Source organism: Temnothorax longispinosus, chromosome 5, assembly GCF_030848805.1.
Source record: "Temnothorax longispinosus isolate EJ_2023e chromosome 5, Tlon_JGU_v1, whole genome shotgun sequence".
Taxonomy (NCBI): domain Eukaryota; kingdom Metazoa; phylum Arthropoda; class Insecta; order Hymenoptera; family Formicidae; genus Temnothorax; species Temnothorax longispinosus.
The window spans coordinates 3,850,658-3,869,198 of record NC_092362.1 but is presented as its reverse complement, the minus strand read 5'-3'; the positions used below and the strand labels follow the sequence as shown (position 1 = coordinate 3,869,198).

Here is an 18,541-nt window from a genome sequence, read left to right as displayed (position 1 = left end):
AACAGACACGTAAAACGTAAATGACATATAGCGCACCGTTACGCTGGTTACGCACAGTTGTGCAGTGATAACTCTACGTGTTGCAAGATGCCCACCGATGTCCACGGAACGATCTGATCATCGATATCAAAGATAAAAGTGAAGTTATCATTCATCACGATAAAGGTGGACATTGCATGATTTTGCCGTTTTATCTGCAAAGCAAGCTCGCTTGTAACAATTCCGACCTTGATTCCGACATGTCCGATTATTTTGCGGAGATGGGCTGGACGCCTCTGGGTGACGGAGAGACGCCGAACCATCTGATTCAAATGGCACGGTTCCTGCGGGATTTTGGCATGTGGGACTTGGTCGGACAGGACACGGAACTTCCACCACCAGCGTCGAAGGAGGCGGTGGCTAATTTACCGGAGATTAAGATTGAATCCGGCGAGACGAAGCAGTGTCCGGTTTGCCTAAAGGAATTCGAAGCGGACAGTAAAGCGAAATCGATGCCCTGCCATCATGTGTTTCATCAAGAATGTATCGTACCGTGGTTAGAGAAGGTATTAGAGGAAAATAATATTGAAAAAAATTATATAAAAACTGCATTGGTATTATTAAAATAATAACAATCATTTGAATTGGAATGTGCGAGGACTTGCGAGCAATTTTAATTATTTGTATAATTTACAACTTTTGCATTTTCAGACTAACTCGTGCCCGCTCTGTCGATACGAATTGCCAACAGACGATGAAGACTACGAAATGTACAGAAAAGAGAAGAAACGAGCGGTAGAAAGAGAGAAGGACTTGGAATCATTGCATAATTCTATGTTTACGTAAATATTTAATTGAAAAGTTATCTTTCATTCCATATCTTAAGCTAAGGATATTATATCACTACAATTAAAAATATTCACATTATTCATAAGTTAGAATCTTGAATTACTGGTAGTCGGAAAGATAGTCAGCGATTGTATAATCAATGTAATGATTTATACTTCTTGTTCATTAAAGAAAGTGTCTTGTAATCAAAAAGATATAAAAAACAAATATGTAAAACATATATATATTTTGTATATACTGTACATCTAAAATACGATATTGTGCCGAGGATTTCAACAACCTCTAATTTGTGGTGCGAAAGACGATTGAATAAAGAAGAGACATGAATTATTAATAGGAAATAATGTTTATTATACAGTGTACATATTTATTAACTTCATTTATTTTTATTTCTGTTATAAATTTTATATTAATAATTGTATTATATTTTTTTGCCGAGCGACGAATGCCTTGATCAGTGTGCGCTTAGACTATAACAATCTCCGTAAAAAGTATAGAAACTTCTGATTTTTATTTTGTTCGTTTGGTTTATTCTTCTATTCCTCTTTCTCTCCCTCTCTCCGGTCTCCGTCTTCTCTCACTCTATTTATTCTTTCTCTTTCTTTCTCTTCCTCTCTCTCTCTCTCTCTCTCTCTCTCTCTCTCTCTCTCTCTCCCTCTTTCTCTCTTTCACACGCTCGTTCGCTCATTCTCTCGTTTTCTCGCTCGCATTCGCTCAGTCTCTTTCTCACCGAAACACGATCGCTATGAACCATATCACCAAAGAGAATTGCCAAAATATGTTGCGCTGAAAACGGCATAATCGTTCGGCATATACAAATAATAGTACTGTCGAAGTTAAAGTAATTGGCGGTTTATTCATTATCTTTTTTTTTTCACTCTCGTATCGGTGACGACACTCCGAAAAAAAACGACACACCGCCGCTGTCGCGCCCACATGGATGCGACCCTTTCGTAGTTTTTTTTCCCCCTTACCCATTTCCCTCTCCCCCTCACAATACTTCACCCTAGAGGGGGTTAGTATGTTATCAATTATTTATATATAATATGCGTAATAATATAAATAATGTCGTTAATATATCTATGATGATTACCGTTTCTTTAATGATAAACTATCTTGAATGATACACTTCTCTGCTAATGGCCATGTCCGTAATAGCTAGTTATGTAATCTGTATGCGAGCTTCAAGTGGGATAAGGTACGTCGTACAGTACTTTCGGCTCGGCATTTTACATAAGATAAACAAGAATCGAGAAAACAAATCGTTAAAGTTACGTTTGAATACGGGAACACGTCCGTGGCGCGTAAATGCAAACGTCGGGAGACCCTCTCCTCCGTCCATCGATACGTGGCTTCTGGATTCGACACGACGCCGATCTCAGAATTCACTCTTGGTCGATTTAACGTAATATATGTCATCTTAACAGAAATATATATAAAAGACGGATTTATACAGATTATCAATGATATTTAACGATTTCTTTCTTTTGCCCGTATATAGACTTGACCACTTCGTATCCCATGATTTTTGACGAAGAGCAGATATCCGCGACGTTCGCTAAAAAATATTAGTCCTTTATATACGTCCCCGTGTTCTACCATGATATAGAAATGTACGACGTTAAGTTTTTTTTTTTTTTCATGACACTTACAGACTTCTCGTCGAACGCGTGGGTTGCTCCATTTTCTCGCTTGCATCTCAAATGTATGTATCTAGCTTCCTAACGTAAGTGTTAAATGTAATTACTTTTATTTTCTTTATATAATGCATTAGCTTCTTTTTCTCGTTATAATAATAATCGTCATTCCATAATAATCATAATCAATAACCATAATAATAGCAATAATAATAATATATTAACCATCATCATCGTCGCGATCATAAGTCCCGATGATGCTGTTAATTCGTCCATATCGATATATATATTTATATATATATATATATTATATATATTATATTTTATATTACACGTTCCTTATGAAAATAATAATTCAAAATGGCGTATCTTCCGTTCGCACGCTATTCCCACTCCTGCATCGCGCCCCTCGCTTCTTCTCTCGTATCTTACCTCTCGCCCTCGATAGAGTGACTTTATGAATAACTATTTTTTATTCTACAGGCGTCTCGGCAGAATTTCTCGACATTCGCTGCGCGGTGAGTGATCCGTCGTAATCTGCAATATATATGTGTATACGCCTCTCCTAACGTATGATTCATAAATGTACTAATATACACATCACATTGCGATTCTCGTGCGTTTTGACGAAAAATTCTGCCGTTGAAAGCGTCAGCGAATCTTCGGAGAGATTTCGGTCGAACACAAGCGTTCCCCTTTCGCTTTTCGCGCTACAAAATTACAACTTCATCTTCGCATACACGGCATTCGATGCCACCGACACTGCAATATCGTCACGCAGCAATATACGAAACCTATGCTGGAATGTCTGTCAATTCATCTGCACGTACCGTTGGCGTGCGATATCGTACTTTTGTATTTGATTGCTATCTAGACTCGTTTTCGCACGTAGCGTAATATTACAAGTCGATGCAGCTTAGGACTTCGAATCCTAAGGATAGTTGAACTTTGTGAAAAGTGCATGGAGACGACAGTACTGCTAATCAAACATTAATATGTTGCATTAGTGTGATCTCAAGAGACGGTAGAAACGATAGCGATACATTCGTTCCTATTATCGTGATATAATCCGACATAAACGCAATATTTCTGATAGTAACCAGCAATCTATAGTAGTGTCGATGACATCGCGTTTTTAACACCGAGGAACGCACTTTCGCTGCAACGTCTCTCACTTCTCCGAAATACCCGCAAGCTATTGTACGTACTTTTCTTTCTCTCGTTTCCTCTCTGAACGCACACATACTACTGGTAATATTATTACCGCGCGCGGTCTCATTGTTCCGCGCGCCTCTCTAAGCTCAACACGCTGATATGCTAATAACGCTCTGTCGCATCTTGCGCAACTACCGTTCTATTCGATTACTTTTGATCTACGTGGCATCGGTCGTTTGTCCTCTCGGCATACGCTCGCAACCGAAACGAATTCATTAAACTTTACGAATGAATTGAAATATTTTACGTCCGATCCAGTCGTCCGATTTTATAGTTCGTTACAAAATAATTATAATAATCGCCATTGGCCGGATATTAATATTTGCAATAATATTTGCGATATTAGCGACAGCGTAGCATTGATAATAATAATATTATAATACTCAAACAATAATAATCTTAATAGTAATAGCAATAAATCAACCATCTCGTCTATTCAATCGATTTAACTCGTAAATTTTGCTCACTCGCTTGTAACGCATTATCGTTAAATGTTAATACTGTTTCGCTTGTAATAAATAGTTACTGTAATGCGTTTATTTCATAGCATTGCTAACTAAAAAACTCTCTCTTCTAACACATCTTTTTGCAGCAGAATATATTACTGTATTAAAATAAAAAAACTAATCTATAGTTGCACGTATAAAACTTATGCCTTGTCGTAAACATTGCCAAAACAACCGAATAATAGAATGATAATATATTTCGACTAGATCAATTAAACTATTAATGCACATCCCCTGCATTATCATCGGCGAGAGTTATTTTTAAGCAATAGGAATAGAAAACAACTTGAATCCAATTTGGAAGCGTTCCCAAATGTCTTCTCGCTACTTATTTCCCACCTTCTTTCTTTTCTTTTTTTCTTCACGCCGTATTAGGCATTTCGATTCCGATTTGTCAACTGATTTGAAGATGCGAGCGTAGCGATCGTAAATTATTTCAATTACTATGCCGTAGGGCACGGTCTCTCTTTCTTTCTTTCTCCCTCCCTCCCTCTCTCTCTCTCTCTCTCTCTCTTTTATTTCGAGGGTCGTACCTGCGAGGGCGAGATTCGTCATGAAGGGGAAAAGGGGCGATGCACCTCCATCACCAAGCGCCTGGCCTGCTCCGCGAACGTCTTATTATTTTCATACACTATCATAGTTAGTACTTCCGCTATATAAGACATTACGTGTGCACCGGCATGTACGTACACCCTGTGCTATGTTGTAGTTTTCCTATGTACAGATATCTTCTTCCGACTTACTGCGGCGAGTATCGTGGCGTATTCTCAGGATCGCCGAGAGACGCGGATCTCTCGGTTTCGATTATCCGGCTGATTTCTCATGCCCGATCACGCTCGTTTTACACCCCCGGCGATCCCGACCGCCCCGAAATTCGCCCCGAGTCCGATCGAGGAAAAAACTCGCATTGTTACGTCGGGGTTTGATTATACTACGCAACGTTCTCGGGCCCCGAGCGCGAAAGCGCGTGACTCGGGGCCGCCGATTACAAAATTTTATTGTATGCCACGCCGAAATCAACAATAAAACTGATCTCATCTCTTACGACCTGTATAATATCTTTCTCCCTCAAGGCTCGACGATACTTATCGTGTCGCGCCCAAGTGATGCGTATATGTATATATGTGTACGTGTGTACGAGTTATACGTATTTTTATCAAGTTTATATTAAGTCTGTGTATGTGTGTGTACGTGTGTCTTTATGCTATTCGCGTACTTTTTCTTTTTTTTTTTATATATACTCGACTCTTACCCGCGCCTTCTCCGCGTCAACTCTCAATTTTCGCTTTCCTATATTCAATATGTAAAAATATACAGGTTAGATGTTATATAGTCGTAAGTACAGTTAAAAAATTCTACACTTTTTAGCCTCGAGTACGGGATGCAGTCGGATCGTCCTCAGAGTGATCTACGGCGGTCGAAAGCAAATCCAAATCCGAGAACGCAAGTGAAACGCCATCGTAATATCGACATCGTCGATCGGACATGCCGCGTGCGAGGAGGGTATATAGCAGGATAATAACGCAATTGCGAACGCCATTTTTCTTAGCCGTGAGCACGGTGAGAAAAACAAAAGGGGGACATGCGTAATGGACCGTATTATACAATATATGTCGCGTATCTTCACGTCGTATCTTCACGTTCCGTCTCGATAAAACACCGGCCGTCATCACGCAAGACGCACTCTTTTTCACACCGACCGCCGCACAATATATTAGCTGTTCCTTTGCACTTTCGTAAGGATACCTAAACTATATGTGTGTATATATATATATATTTATTTATTTTTTATATATAGCAATTATTTTTAAAGATTTGCTCTCACGCGCGGACGTGCCTATAATGTCCGATACGATCGACATTTTTCACGAATGGACTCAAAAACGACGTGTCCTGACTAGAGATCACTAGAAATTCCGCGCGCCCTTCACCCAATTCCCTCATTCTGACTAGATCCGCAGACTTTTAAGTCGTAATTGCACTGTTTTCGAAATTCCTGCAAGCGAGCGTTAAAGTCAGTCTCGCGGTGCGCGTGACGCGAGACGCGCACCATCGTGATTCGTACGATTAGACTTACATGTCTCCTATATAACGAACGACAATTGCTGGATCGATCGTTGCCGATCGCTTTTTTGAGCCTTGGCGGCATGACCCGTCGATAACGATAAACGACTAACGCGTGCGAGGAATCGTTACACATTTTACTCGCGTTGTCCGTTCGTCCTGATAATGGTTCATCCATCGACGTGGTCAAATATTAATCCAATAAAGTGAAATGCCGGTTAATATAAAAATAAATTTAAATGTCAGAAATATTTAGAATTCAATAGATATCGAATTAATTTATAATTTGTTTTGTATGGCATATAAACATTATTTTAACGTATGATATTTAGCTTATTTGAGCACTTGCTATCGAAATTTTTTAAAATTGTGATAAAATAAATTACATGTAGATAGATAAACCATTTGCTGGAACGATCACCGATGTTTGAGAACTACTATTCTCGCCTGGACGGTACAATCTGGGCCTGAAATAATTCCGTTCTTCGGCAACGGGCAACTCGCCAGGGGCAACTGTCGTTGGTTCGCTTAATACGGAGTCATTTAACAAGTATAGTATTCGCAACAGTATATATAACATCTCAAGTAAACAGCAAAAGCGCATTGTTACGAGAAATGCGGGAACCTATAAGCCAACGTAATAAGTACAATCGGTATAAATGTAATCGAGCAAATAATCGCGACAAACAATCACTGTACTAATTGTAACTATTGTAAGTATACAGCTTTACTAAACATTCGACTAGAGATACCTTTGGAACTCGATAGAGTAATCGCGCAACCGGTAATATGGTAAACATTTCGAGGACAGCTTTCGAAGATAGTTGCGTTTATTAAAATCGTAGGATCACAGCGTTGCGGCATGCTTTAGCATCGATCGGGAATCGTTTTAATCGATTGGAGAGTGCGCGTATCATGTGCCGACCAATGTCGCCCGAAACTGCAACGAAAAATTAAGAGCGAGATTCTAAGGAGGAAAACGCGTTTCTTGTCGCGTCGATTTTCTATCGCGGACCATGCAAAACTTCGCGGCTTCCCTTCCACGTGACTCCCGTCAGTTTACGTTTTCAAGATTGTTGAAATTCGCACTTCTGGAATATAAAAGAGCGCATATAGTCGAGACAAGCTTGAAAGTATGCTCTTAAAACCATTTTATATTTTTACTTGACATAATATTAATTCCGATTTTTTATGTTTATCCTCGTGCTATCTCTTCATAAGAGAGACGCCACTGTGAGAACTGACTTTCAAATCGTTAAGCAAAGTAAGTACAAACTCGCCTTAGTATAAAATGAGTTTCCCCAAGAAAGACTTGTTTTGTCATTTTTTTTCTAGATTATAGTATCATTTATGACGCAACTGCCATTCGGAATAAGAACATTAACGTCGACTTTGACGATTTCATCGCGGTTTGGATTAATGACCGAATAATAACTCGAAATTTTCGACAAATACAATGAACACTGTCGATTGGAAAACTTGGACCAGGGGTATCATTTCGAAAGCGCGTCGTATTTTATTTCGTCGGCCGTTCGCGCGCGTTATCATGCCGGCATCTCGTGCGAAAGAGGCCACTTGTTAGCCAACTGTTGCATTCCGAGCAGGCGCCGAAGTGGTGCATTATAATTTCACCCGATCCCAGCCCAGTTTTGTTCTCTCAGTCTTGCCCCTCCGAGTCGACTTGCGAGAAAAAAAGTATCGATCGCGATTCTAATCCTGATCAAATTGCACTCTCGTCTCGGACGTGCGGATAAATTATTTCGACGGAATTAAATAAAAAATTAGAGGGGAATTCGATCGTAAGATACGTGGTGACACGAACGAGTGGTTGTGTATCGTGTCGAGAGAGAAAATATGAGAACACCGTACGTCATGCTTCGAAGCGCATCGACCGACGTGCATAACATTATCTTACTGTTCGCGCACGACGCGACATATGTGCTCGAAACGGCGATAAATTTGGAAGAATCGATGTTGGCACAATTATTCTTACCCTCACGTTAATCGAAACGAGACCTCAAACGAAAAGCGGAAACTGTGTCGCTCGTACTGGCTAATAAGCCTTTATCAAACAGTCTCGCAGGTCATTGATGACGAATAGAAAATATGTAGCGTTCTATTCTCGCGTGCTACCTATAAGTAAGTGTCATTGGCATAGCGTCGGGAACAGATCGTTCCCGATAACGAAACGTTATTATTATCCTTCTCTGCAGTTAACTCAAACGCGTTAGAGAAAAAATGTGTTCGCTCTCCACGAAAAATTTCAACTCTAGATTTTTCCCTGATACGCAACCTCTCACACAATTGCCGGTTCTAGTTTACATATTATTTTTCACCCATATAGCAACGGATGTCCGGTGAACGTCCACTTGGTAGAAAAATGACATTTATTAACAGTTTTCGTTAAATTCAATTCTTTTAACTTCGAATCGGCATAAAGAGTCACGAAAAATATAACGGTTAATAAATAAACATTTTTGTCTGGTCTTAAAAAGAGAGAGAAAGAAAACCTCTCGAGATTCGTCTACGTCCATCGGCCTTCTAGTCTCTGCTGCGCGCAAAATACTCAATATCGTCGCGAATGATAAAACTGTGAATGCGATGCTTTACGGAATTACACAAAGATTTTAGAATTAGGACGAGAAGAATATATCCGAATTGTGGGCTTTATATCGATCGACGAGAATCTTCGGGACAGCCGATTTTCGAGTGCTTCATCATTCGCGTTTCTCGTCACCCGTTCGTTTCCTCCGATTTTAAAGATCCATCGTAACTCGAGTGCCTTGTGTTGAGTGTTATCTTAGATGCACGTGGCCATTGGCAAGAACCTCTTATACCTTCCCGTGTGTTCTCGATTTAAATTTAATTTTAGAGTCGACTTTCAATCATTATATTATATATATATATATTATATATGTCAAATTATGTCTTGACCTTACGCGCTACGAGATTAAAGTTAAAAACTTGTCTTTTGGCGATTAGTTATTTAAAATATGTTTTGTCTGCAAGAGTAACCTTTTAACGTCGTGCTCTCTCGCCTACTGTCACATTCTCCGTTTCGCTCTCGTTCATTACACATGCGTACGTCGCATACACGCACATCCACTTTTTCTCTGCAGTTCCGCGCTTTGTCGTACTGCCGAGTTTTTCACGCTTGTTCTTCGTCGAGTTCTCTCGGGCTAGCGTATTATTCATATCTCAAAAGTGTGCTATTTATCTATATCTATATATGTACACAAACTCGATACATGTATATATACACACATGTACATATATTATGTACATAATTATATATGTATATATCGAGTATGTAAGAGAGTATGATGCACTTTTAGCGCTGTGAGTTGCGTGACCAGTGTGACGTGTATAAATTCTTCCCTCATGACACAAAGGATTCTAGTGCGTTTAGAGTTCTAATAAGTACGCGTTAGAGATAATCATATATAATCATTATGTATATATCCATTCCCTTATTCGCTTAAGATGGCTCGCTATATAAAACTACGCTATATGCGAATCTTCTCAAACCGCTATTTAGCATCTCGTAAGCGCTACGTACCACAAGCCCTACTTGCATTGTTATTTACGCGTTCCTCACTCTAGCATTTATGGTTTTTCGATACGTTTTTGTACACTCTCTAACGCAAAGAATTATAAGACTTCTACGGTCGATTCGTGACGCATGGTCTTTTCATCGTTTATGACTATTTCGTAAAGCTCGTTCAGTCGATGTACGTTTCGAAAATATTTAAGACTAAATAAAAATATAACTTACAATTAGTAAAACTGCGAAATATCACTACACTTTATCCATAACTATTATTGAACTCTCGCTCTTCGCGTTACTTATTATCGCTTGCTCTAAATTTTCGTTAAAAATTAAAAAAAAAAAATCTATCTTCTATTTCTTCGCATTGCAGATGTAATCTTGATGACTATCGATTCTTTATCTTCCCGTGTCGCTCGCATTAGCGTTGAACGTGAGAAGTAAATGAAAAGAAAATACCTTATAGTCGCCACGAATCGACGTTTTTTTACGCAACGTTTCTAATACTTCGCATACTAAAGCGTTATTAATAATTTTGTAAGATGTCGATGATGTTTCGGTTATGCTTCCAAATTCAGGAATAATTTCAATTTAGATTCGGTGGAAGTAAAACGTTGGGGATAATCAAAAGATTGAACGAATATGCTAAAACACATGAAAAAAGTTTCGGCAACGAGCAACTGCGAAAATCGATATTAAATAATCTTTCCTGTAATATTTTGAAATTTACGTTTTAATCAACTGTACTTAAAAAGATGTACGAATATTGGTAGAAGGATATTCAAGATCCTATCGAGCCTGAAAATAAATATAGCCCAAGAATCTACTGTTATCTTTTACACACATGTCCGCACAATTTTCTCAAATCTACTTTTTCAAAGCAAAATAAGTAGAGGACAAAGAAAATAAAATTTTTTATGAAAACGCGGCAATGTATATAAACAAGTATTTATTGAAGCAAGTGCTTAAGAGAGAGTACGCATTTTAAGAATGTTAGATCAGAGTTTGAAGAATAAGAGTGAGATAACTCCTAATCACCCGGCGAACGCGAGGTGTGCCTGGGAAAAGCACGAAGTCATGTTATATCCGTATCGTCCCGCTTTTCTCAACGACAGCGAACAGTATATAGATAAACCGTTGGATCCCAATCTGCGTAAAGACACGCGCTCGTTTAACGAACGTAGTATCTCATTTGCTTTATAAAAGAAAAGACTCTTTGAAAATTGGAAACTTCGTGTTACAAAGTATATTTCAGCGCACTAAGTTAAGCTCGTTACACGTAGAGTTTCTAATGTTCTAGAATATAAAGTTGCTTCCCCATCGTTAAAATTCGTCGTTCACATCATAAAACGCGGTGCAGAAAAGCCTCGTTCTCCCGTACGCTCGTCATCTCGCGTGTCGTTGGTCCAAGGCGGGCTTGTGTGCTTTCCGAGAAAGAGGGAGAGGGGAGAAAAAGCGAGAATGAGGAAGGAAACCGTGCCTTCGAGGGAAATAATACACTTCGCTGTAATTCGAACCGCGTGTTCGCATATCCAAATGATTTCTCACGTGTCGCGTAGCATAACAATAGGAAACGCACTGTTCTTCGGGGTGATAAGGAACGATTGGTCCCGGATAAGTCGATCGAAGTAGTGGCCGGGTAGAGAGGCACGGGATGATAACCGCGTGAGAGACAGATCTCTCGCGAGGACGTGTGCGATTGCGCGATGAAAGATTCGATGGCTCGTGAAGTTTCATTACGCCAAAGAAAAAAGGACAAAAATGCGCATTTTCAGTCGCTCTCGTGTAACAGCGCGTAAGCGTACCTGAAAGAATTGACATCGGTCGCCCTGAACGTCGTGTCGAACGGCGAAATTACAACTAGCGGTCACGACGAGTTGTCGTCGTGGTCCGTTTGCACTCCCTCGTCGATTTACCGAATGGCGGGGGATGGCGAGGAAGCGATCGCGACGTCGAAGCGAGATAGACGGGGAGAAGCAGATTGCGAGAAGAGAGAATTACACGGGGGACAGGGAAGGAAGAACGAGCGTGGGTTGTGCTCACTTATACCGGAGAACGCGACGCATATTCCTGAGCCGGTGGCCAGCGGCCTCGTGTACCCCGCAACGGACTAGGTTCCGAGGTCGCGAGAACGAACGGGCCCCCAGTCGAACGCGTCTCGCGAAGACAATTGGAAACTAAGGCTCCATCAGCAAATACGCGATACTAGGACGGCCCGCTAAAAACTCGGCTTCGTTCCCAAACCGTGACGATGAAAATTCACTCCCGAAATCTGCGACGAGTCTCTAACGTTCGCGCTTAAAGTCTACGACGACATACATAGTTTTAGCTTACTCGTATATTTAAGAAGTAGTACGATTAGCGGCCTTAGTTAACTGTTTTAGCCTCGCTCGCCATTCGTGTCTATGTTTTATACGTGCTCCCAAGCTCCCTCGTGGATTGGCGCGTGTTTGCGATACCCCTGTGTATGCGTGTGCGAATCTGCATGTATGTAGGTATGTGTGCGTGTGTGTATATATATGTGTGTGTGTGCCTGTCGTGTACATGTAAATGCGTATCCTGCGTGTACACATGAAGATGTATTTATTTCTCGTTAATTTCACTTCTTTTTTACAAGTTATACGCAAATAATTGCAAAAAACATACCCTGTTTCCTAGTATCACCGACACCACGGCTGCCGGATCGCATCGCGGCGCGTGTGACTTGATTCCAATTTATGGTTCTACGTCTAATTGGGACTTGGTAACAACGCGGCATAGCGGTGTCGTGAGGGTTGATAGGTTTCTTTTTGGCTGCTTCTTCGTGTGAGTGCGGTGGCGGGTGCTGCTGGTGTGTCCGATGTTCGTTCCCTTCTCCCGGAGAGCGAGAGCGTGAAATTCTCGTCTTTTTCCTATCGTGTCTCCTCGCGCGCGTACAACGGCGATCGGCCGGTACGGAGAAAAGTACGACCCGTGAATGTCGCAATTTCGCACTGCTTTCTCGCTGCTTTTCGCGCGAGAGTCGCGATTAATTATAGGAATTAGGAAATAGCACGTCAACACGGATCCAATCGCGTGCTCGTCGTTCGTTCGCGGGGCGCTATCCGAGGCGCGAGATCGACGGACGTTCGTAACAAAAATGCGCGTCGAACCATCGAATTCGCGATTTTCCGCGACGATTCCAAATTTAAAGGCCGAGACACGATGAATTGGCTGAATAAGATACGACAGCAGTGAAAAATAAGTACGACAACCGGACGATAAACAATATTTCAATACGAAGCACAGATTGTATTTTGCTCACACGCCAGAATTTGATAGGAAAAGTAGATCTTTGTTTGTTTTACGCTTTAATTATACTTGCTTCTTAATTAATTAATTCTTACGATCTATCTTATTGTACATTATTGTAAAGTTATATCATGTTTTTTATTCTTCGTCTTATTGAATCTTATTCTTATATAGTTTATCGTGTCTCCGTCCTAAATCTGAATAGATTCGCTCGATCGAGAAACCGCTGGAATCCGTTTGCATCCAGATAAGTGGTACGTGCATCCCAGAACTATTCGGAGTATCGATTTTCATTTGGCAACCGACCTGTGCAACCGACAATCTTCGCTTAGTTGATGCAAATGAATTTACGCGGTGGATTGGGTGCCTCGAATTGATACGAGAATCGCGTCTTCGATTCTCGGACGCGGAGTACATTCTGACGTCTGGGATTTTGCATGCGCGCGAGCACGTCGCCTCCCAGAATTCGGAACATTAAATTGCGAGCATCGAATTCGCCTCAGCATTACAATCACGTCATGTAAAAATAAATTCAAAGCTGATCCTCACAGATTATACTATTATCATATTATTATATTTCTCCTTAGAGCTAAGAATATCCTTTTTTTTTTTAGTTAAGTCTCATTTATTTCATAGCGAGATGCACACTACTTCGGTTGTAGCAAAAACTTTGTTTGGATAAAATAGTTGTATTTTTTTGTTACAATAGCCGTTACCTTCGTATTTATATATTTATATATGTATATTATTTATATTTATATATATATATATATATATGTATCTATATCGTTATCTCATTATGGTTTATCTATTTAGAGTAGGTTGCATTCCTTGATATTCGCTAATAGTACTGTTAGACTTTAAAAAGCTTAGATTGTAGTGATATTATCAATTGGTGCTTGCATAGAAGCATCTCTCCAGTATACGTGTCCTTTAATGTGTGCGCGCGCGCGAATGTGTATACGTGTGTGTGTATGCGTGTTGTCTTCGTATTTTTGTATGTATATGCACGTGAGAGGAGATTCGCACGATGCGCGTGTGTATAAGTACTCATTTAAGCGATCTGGCACCATCTTTTTTATGAATTTCTATCTTCGGGCGTCCACTTTGCGTCGTCGGTCTGCGATTTCTTTCAAATGGATTTCGTTGAGCTTTTCGCGCGAGGGTAATCTCGTTCCTCTCTCTCTCTCTCTCTCTCTCTCTCACACACACACACACACACACACACACACACACATTCTCTCTCTCTCTCTCTCTCTCTCTCTCTCGCTCTCTGAAATTTGCATGCCATAATTCCACAAGTTGCTGAGTCGTTAAGGACTCGTTAAGGGTCGGCAGAAGTCACGATGGAGACCTCTGTTGGGTTGGGTTAGCTGCGAGTCCGTATTTTATTTATTATAAATTTTTAAGAGCAAAAATGCAAAATCGGGCTCTTTAGCTGACTTGACATTATTATATAAAGAATATATAAATAGTTATTTGTGTACAAGTGCGGGAAGTTGAAAACCCGCACGTGTTACACACACTATTTTATACTACAAGTGCGTGGAAAGTGGCCCATTACGCGCGTGTTTTTTGTGCGACAAATAGCCAATTCCACACACGAGAAATTTTCCACTCGAAACAGTGCGGTAATATCTCATTCCCGCACAGTCTCTCTGAGATATAAAAAAAATTCACGAATCTATGTAACTTATTTTATGAGAAATCTGGATATTACGAATCCGTAATTCGACATGTCGGCCGGCCGGAATTACGGATTCGTAATACCTATCCAGATTTCTCATAAAATAAGTTACATAGATTCGTGAATTTTCTTTATATACTCTTTATATAATAATACAGTTAGCTAAAGAGCCCGATTTTGCATTTTTGCTCTTAAAAATTTATAATAAATAAAATACGGACTCGCAGCGATGAAGACCTCTGTCGGGTTGGGTTAGCTGCGAGTCCGTGTCTCCTGCCGACCCTTAATAGCTTCCCCCTTTTTCATATATATACATATTATATAAATTTAACCTTCTAAAAATGACAAGAATATATATGCGTATGTTTACGTTACCGTAGTGTATAAGTTATGTATATGTACCATAAATAATCATTATCGTTATTAATCCTTTATCTTTGTCATTTTAGCATTATTTGGTTTATCATTATATATATACATATATATATATATATGTATATATTAATATTATATCGTCAATTCGTAACTAGCAAGCCCTTCTTTCAAGCGCATTTCTCTCCGTCGTATAATTAGCCTCGTACGTACACACATGTGCACGCACGATTACACACGCGCACGTGCGTGAGCCACGTACACTGGGTGTCCATTAATTGCGCACGTGCGACGCGCGACATGCGTACCGCGCGCGCGTTGCATGTTCGGACGAGCAACAAATTCGCGGAGCGGATTGTAAAACGAGAAGATCTTTGCTCTCGTTCAAAAACATAGGTACAATATGTATATGTATCTATGTACATGTGTGTGTGTGTGTCTATATATGATTTACGTAAATGTGTGTGTCCATGATGTATAATGTGTATGTATAATGCAATGTGCAAACATAAAATAACCGTGGCAGCGCGCCGGACCAAACAATTTCTCGTCTCACTAAACTCGTCCTTTTCCCGTTTCCCTCCCCGCGTGTATATCCGCGTAATAATTTATTATTAGACGTTGATTTAGCTAAACTAGAATAATTTACTAAGTTTCTAATTTCTTTCGATCGACACATATATACACATATACACACGTCACGTACGTAAATGTGTGTGTATGCGTACGCATATGTATTTATATATAATATTATATATATGTATATATACTATATAAATATATATATAATATTTAATATTTATCATATATATACATATAAATATATATATATATACATATATACATATATATATACATATATATATATACATATATATGTATATATATATTGCTGCGGTGCTGGTACTTTGATGGATGATTATTTCCGCTAGATCAGAGTTTTCCTCTCCGCTCCATCGCTCACCTACCCTATGCGTATTTTATATATTCGGTCTGTTTCACCCCCTATTCCTCCCATCTTCCCCTCCCTCGCCTACTTCCCCCTGTTCTTTGGCTTTCTTTCGCGAACTCGCTCGAGACACTCTGCGTATCCGACCGGGCATCGCGCGCGAAATGTTCAATGTTTTGTCTATTTCAGTCACAAGAATTCCGCATGAACACACATGATTGATCGATTGGGCATACCGAACCTACATCCGGCAGCGCGCGGTCCTCTTCTCGCGAAAATAATACGTTCAAATCTGTCATCGTTTTAAGAGTCCCGGCCAACATCGAATAAAGCATATATAAGTCAATTAAATCATTGCACGATAATCAGCTCCCATAATCCATCCTAAACTCAATTTTTTTTATACTTAAGAAATAAAATTAAACGTAAAAAATATTATTCCCTAACTGTTTGTTCCCCTTTCTGTATCGCAGTCTAAAGAAAGACGATAGGCGATTCTAGAATAAATATTGCATTTTACACAATATTACTATTCTTACATCATTTTCTTTGGTTTTCCTCCCTTCTCCCTATTTTTTTCCTATTTCATTAACAACAACAGAAGATATAGTGCGTCATTACTAATCAAAACTTAAAGAGGACTATCATCGTCATCGGCATCGTCATCGTTTGGATAATCACAGCCTGGCTGACATTTCTCGGGCGATGCTTAACCGATCAGGCAAAGTCGATCGTCGATCGATCCGTCCAAATCGGACCGAACCACGGAATCGATAGCGGGACGGGCGGGGCGATCGCGCCCTCACACGCGATTCCTCTCTCGATGTTCACGCAGGAACCACAACGGAATAGATTATACTTTCGGCCGGAAACTCGCGCGTCACTTACTTAGCGATAATTACAATGATAATCACCATAATAGTAATAAGAGCTATTAGTCGCGGAGGACGAGCACCGTGCGAACGCGCGCGAGTAGGACAGGACTTCCTCGCTTCCTCCTCGACGCGTAGCACGACGCGCGACAAACTCCTTCCTCACGCACACTTCCTTTCTCTCTCTTTCACTCCTCTATCTGCAGTATATAAAATCTACAGCGCGTCGTACGTGTTTAAACCTTAAACGTTAAGGAGAACCCGATATCCGGCTGGGATGTCGGACCGGCGCTGAGCCCATGTTCGCCGCTTGATTCTCTGGGTTTCATCTTTTTTTTTTTTTGTATTTTTTGTCTTTTTCTTTTTTTCAAAGTTTTCAGACGCGTTTCGTCAGACGAGCACCCTGTATAGCATATGATTGACATTTGTCTTTTTGGGAGAGAGATATCGGACCTCGTCCGCGTGTCTTCGGGACGAGCCTGCGTTTTTATCCTACTTTCGTCAGTCGCGCGGAGATTATTATCCGTCCCGTCGTCGTTGTCGTCGTCGTGGGTGACGCGCGCAGGATCTTGATCGCGACGACTACACATATCGTTCGCTGCATGCGGTACAAAAGATTCGTCAGTCTCTCATACCACGGTGATCGTCAGGCTGTTCTGTCCGGCCGACGGACGCGACGATCCGACCTCGTCGAGAGTCCTCGTCGAGGGATCAATCAGACCGGATGTACGAGTTCGGCAAATTTTCCTCCGCCATGGTGGCATCTTTTCCGCGCTGTTACGTCGGACTGCGGCAACGAACACGACGGGACTCCTAGGGGCGTTTTATTCGACGGGATAATTTCGCGATAGCTATTGTCGGTTTGATGCTGGACAATCGTCGCGGCGCGATGTCGTGACTCGCGCGTGTAACTATAACGGTGTCGTCGCCGTGAATATATATCCGGACGACGTGAATCAGTTTTCAATACTTTTCCAGCGTTTCCGGCAGGTCTCTCCGGGATAATCGGATCCTCGAAATGTTTCTACGACAGGTTTCGCTGCACGCTCGTGCGCCCATTCGCGCCCTCGTCCTCGAGCTCGAACGTAATCTTTCACCTGGCAGTAGGGACCAGAGGCTAGACTCGCGGAGGACAGAAAGAAATTTGCAGATTTTGTAGTGAGAATGGACGTAAAGGAGACAGAGGAAAGCCCGATGTTGCCTATCGACAGATTATCCGGTTATCCGAGCATCTGGGAAACGTCGTCTCAGCGTACTTCTCGTCCTCTCCTCTCTTCGGCTCTTCTTCTCTGGGTTCAGCGCAGAACATCCTTCATCGCTTTCGCTTCAGCCTCTTCGCCGCCGCCGCACGAACAACTTCAACAACGTTGAAGCCGTTGCTGTCCTACTGACTTCTAAATTTTTATCCTCTAATGAATTAACTAGCTAGTATACTAAGTTGTTACGGCGGAGAGCGTTGTAACGGTGATTCAACTCGTCACTCCTGATCGTCGAGCGTCCATCGAGTTCACGTTCTCGGACGACATCTGCAATTCAGAGCGACGATACTGTATAATTTCTGGGATTTGAATGCATAATAAAGTTATTTGCCACG

General features: G+C 40.9%; 2 protein-coding genes across 17 annotated transcripts in view; one reads left to right on the top strand and one right to left on the bottom strand.

The window, feature by feature from the left end:
* The first annotated feature begins 90 nt into the window (after positions 1 to 90).
* On the top strand, positions 91 to 1,495 carry LOC139813799 (E3 ubiquitin-protein ligase RNF181-like). Its single transcript, XM_071779550.1, has 2 exons — positions 91 to 545; positions 691 to 1,495. Exons 1-2 carry the CDS (start codon positions 177 to 179, stop codon positions 823 to 825), a joined length of 504 nt encoding a protein of 167 aa, XP_071635651.1. The 5' UTR covers positions 91 to 176; the 3' UTR covers positions 826 to 1,495.
* Positions 1,156 to 18,541, bottom strand: part of Bru3 (bruno 3) — a 620,785-nt gene continuing 603,399 nt past the window's right edge. For all 16 annotated transcript variants that reach the window (XM_071779537.1, XM_071779535.1, XM_071779544.1 and 13 more), the window contains one exon: positions 1,156 to 18,473. The gene's annotated coding sequence lies outside the window, so the exon portion shown is untranslated. The remainder of the gene's footprint in view (positions 18,474 to 18,541) is intronic.

Bases quoted from the DNA above. Each gene is read 5' to 3' on its own strand.
- LOC139813799 (XM_071779550.1), top strand. From the start codon at position 177: ATGATTTTGCCGTTTTATCTGCAAAGCAAGCTCGCTTGTAACAATTCC. The intron at 546-690 runs GTATTAGAGGAA...TTGCATTTTCAG, and splicing joins TCGTACCGTGGTTAGAGAAG to ACTAACTCGTGCCCGCTCTG.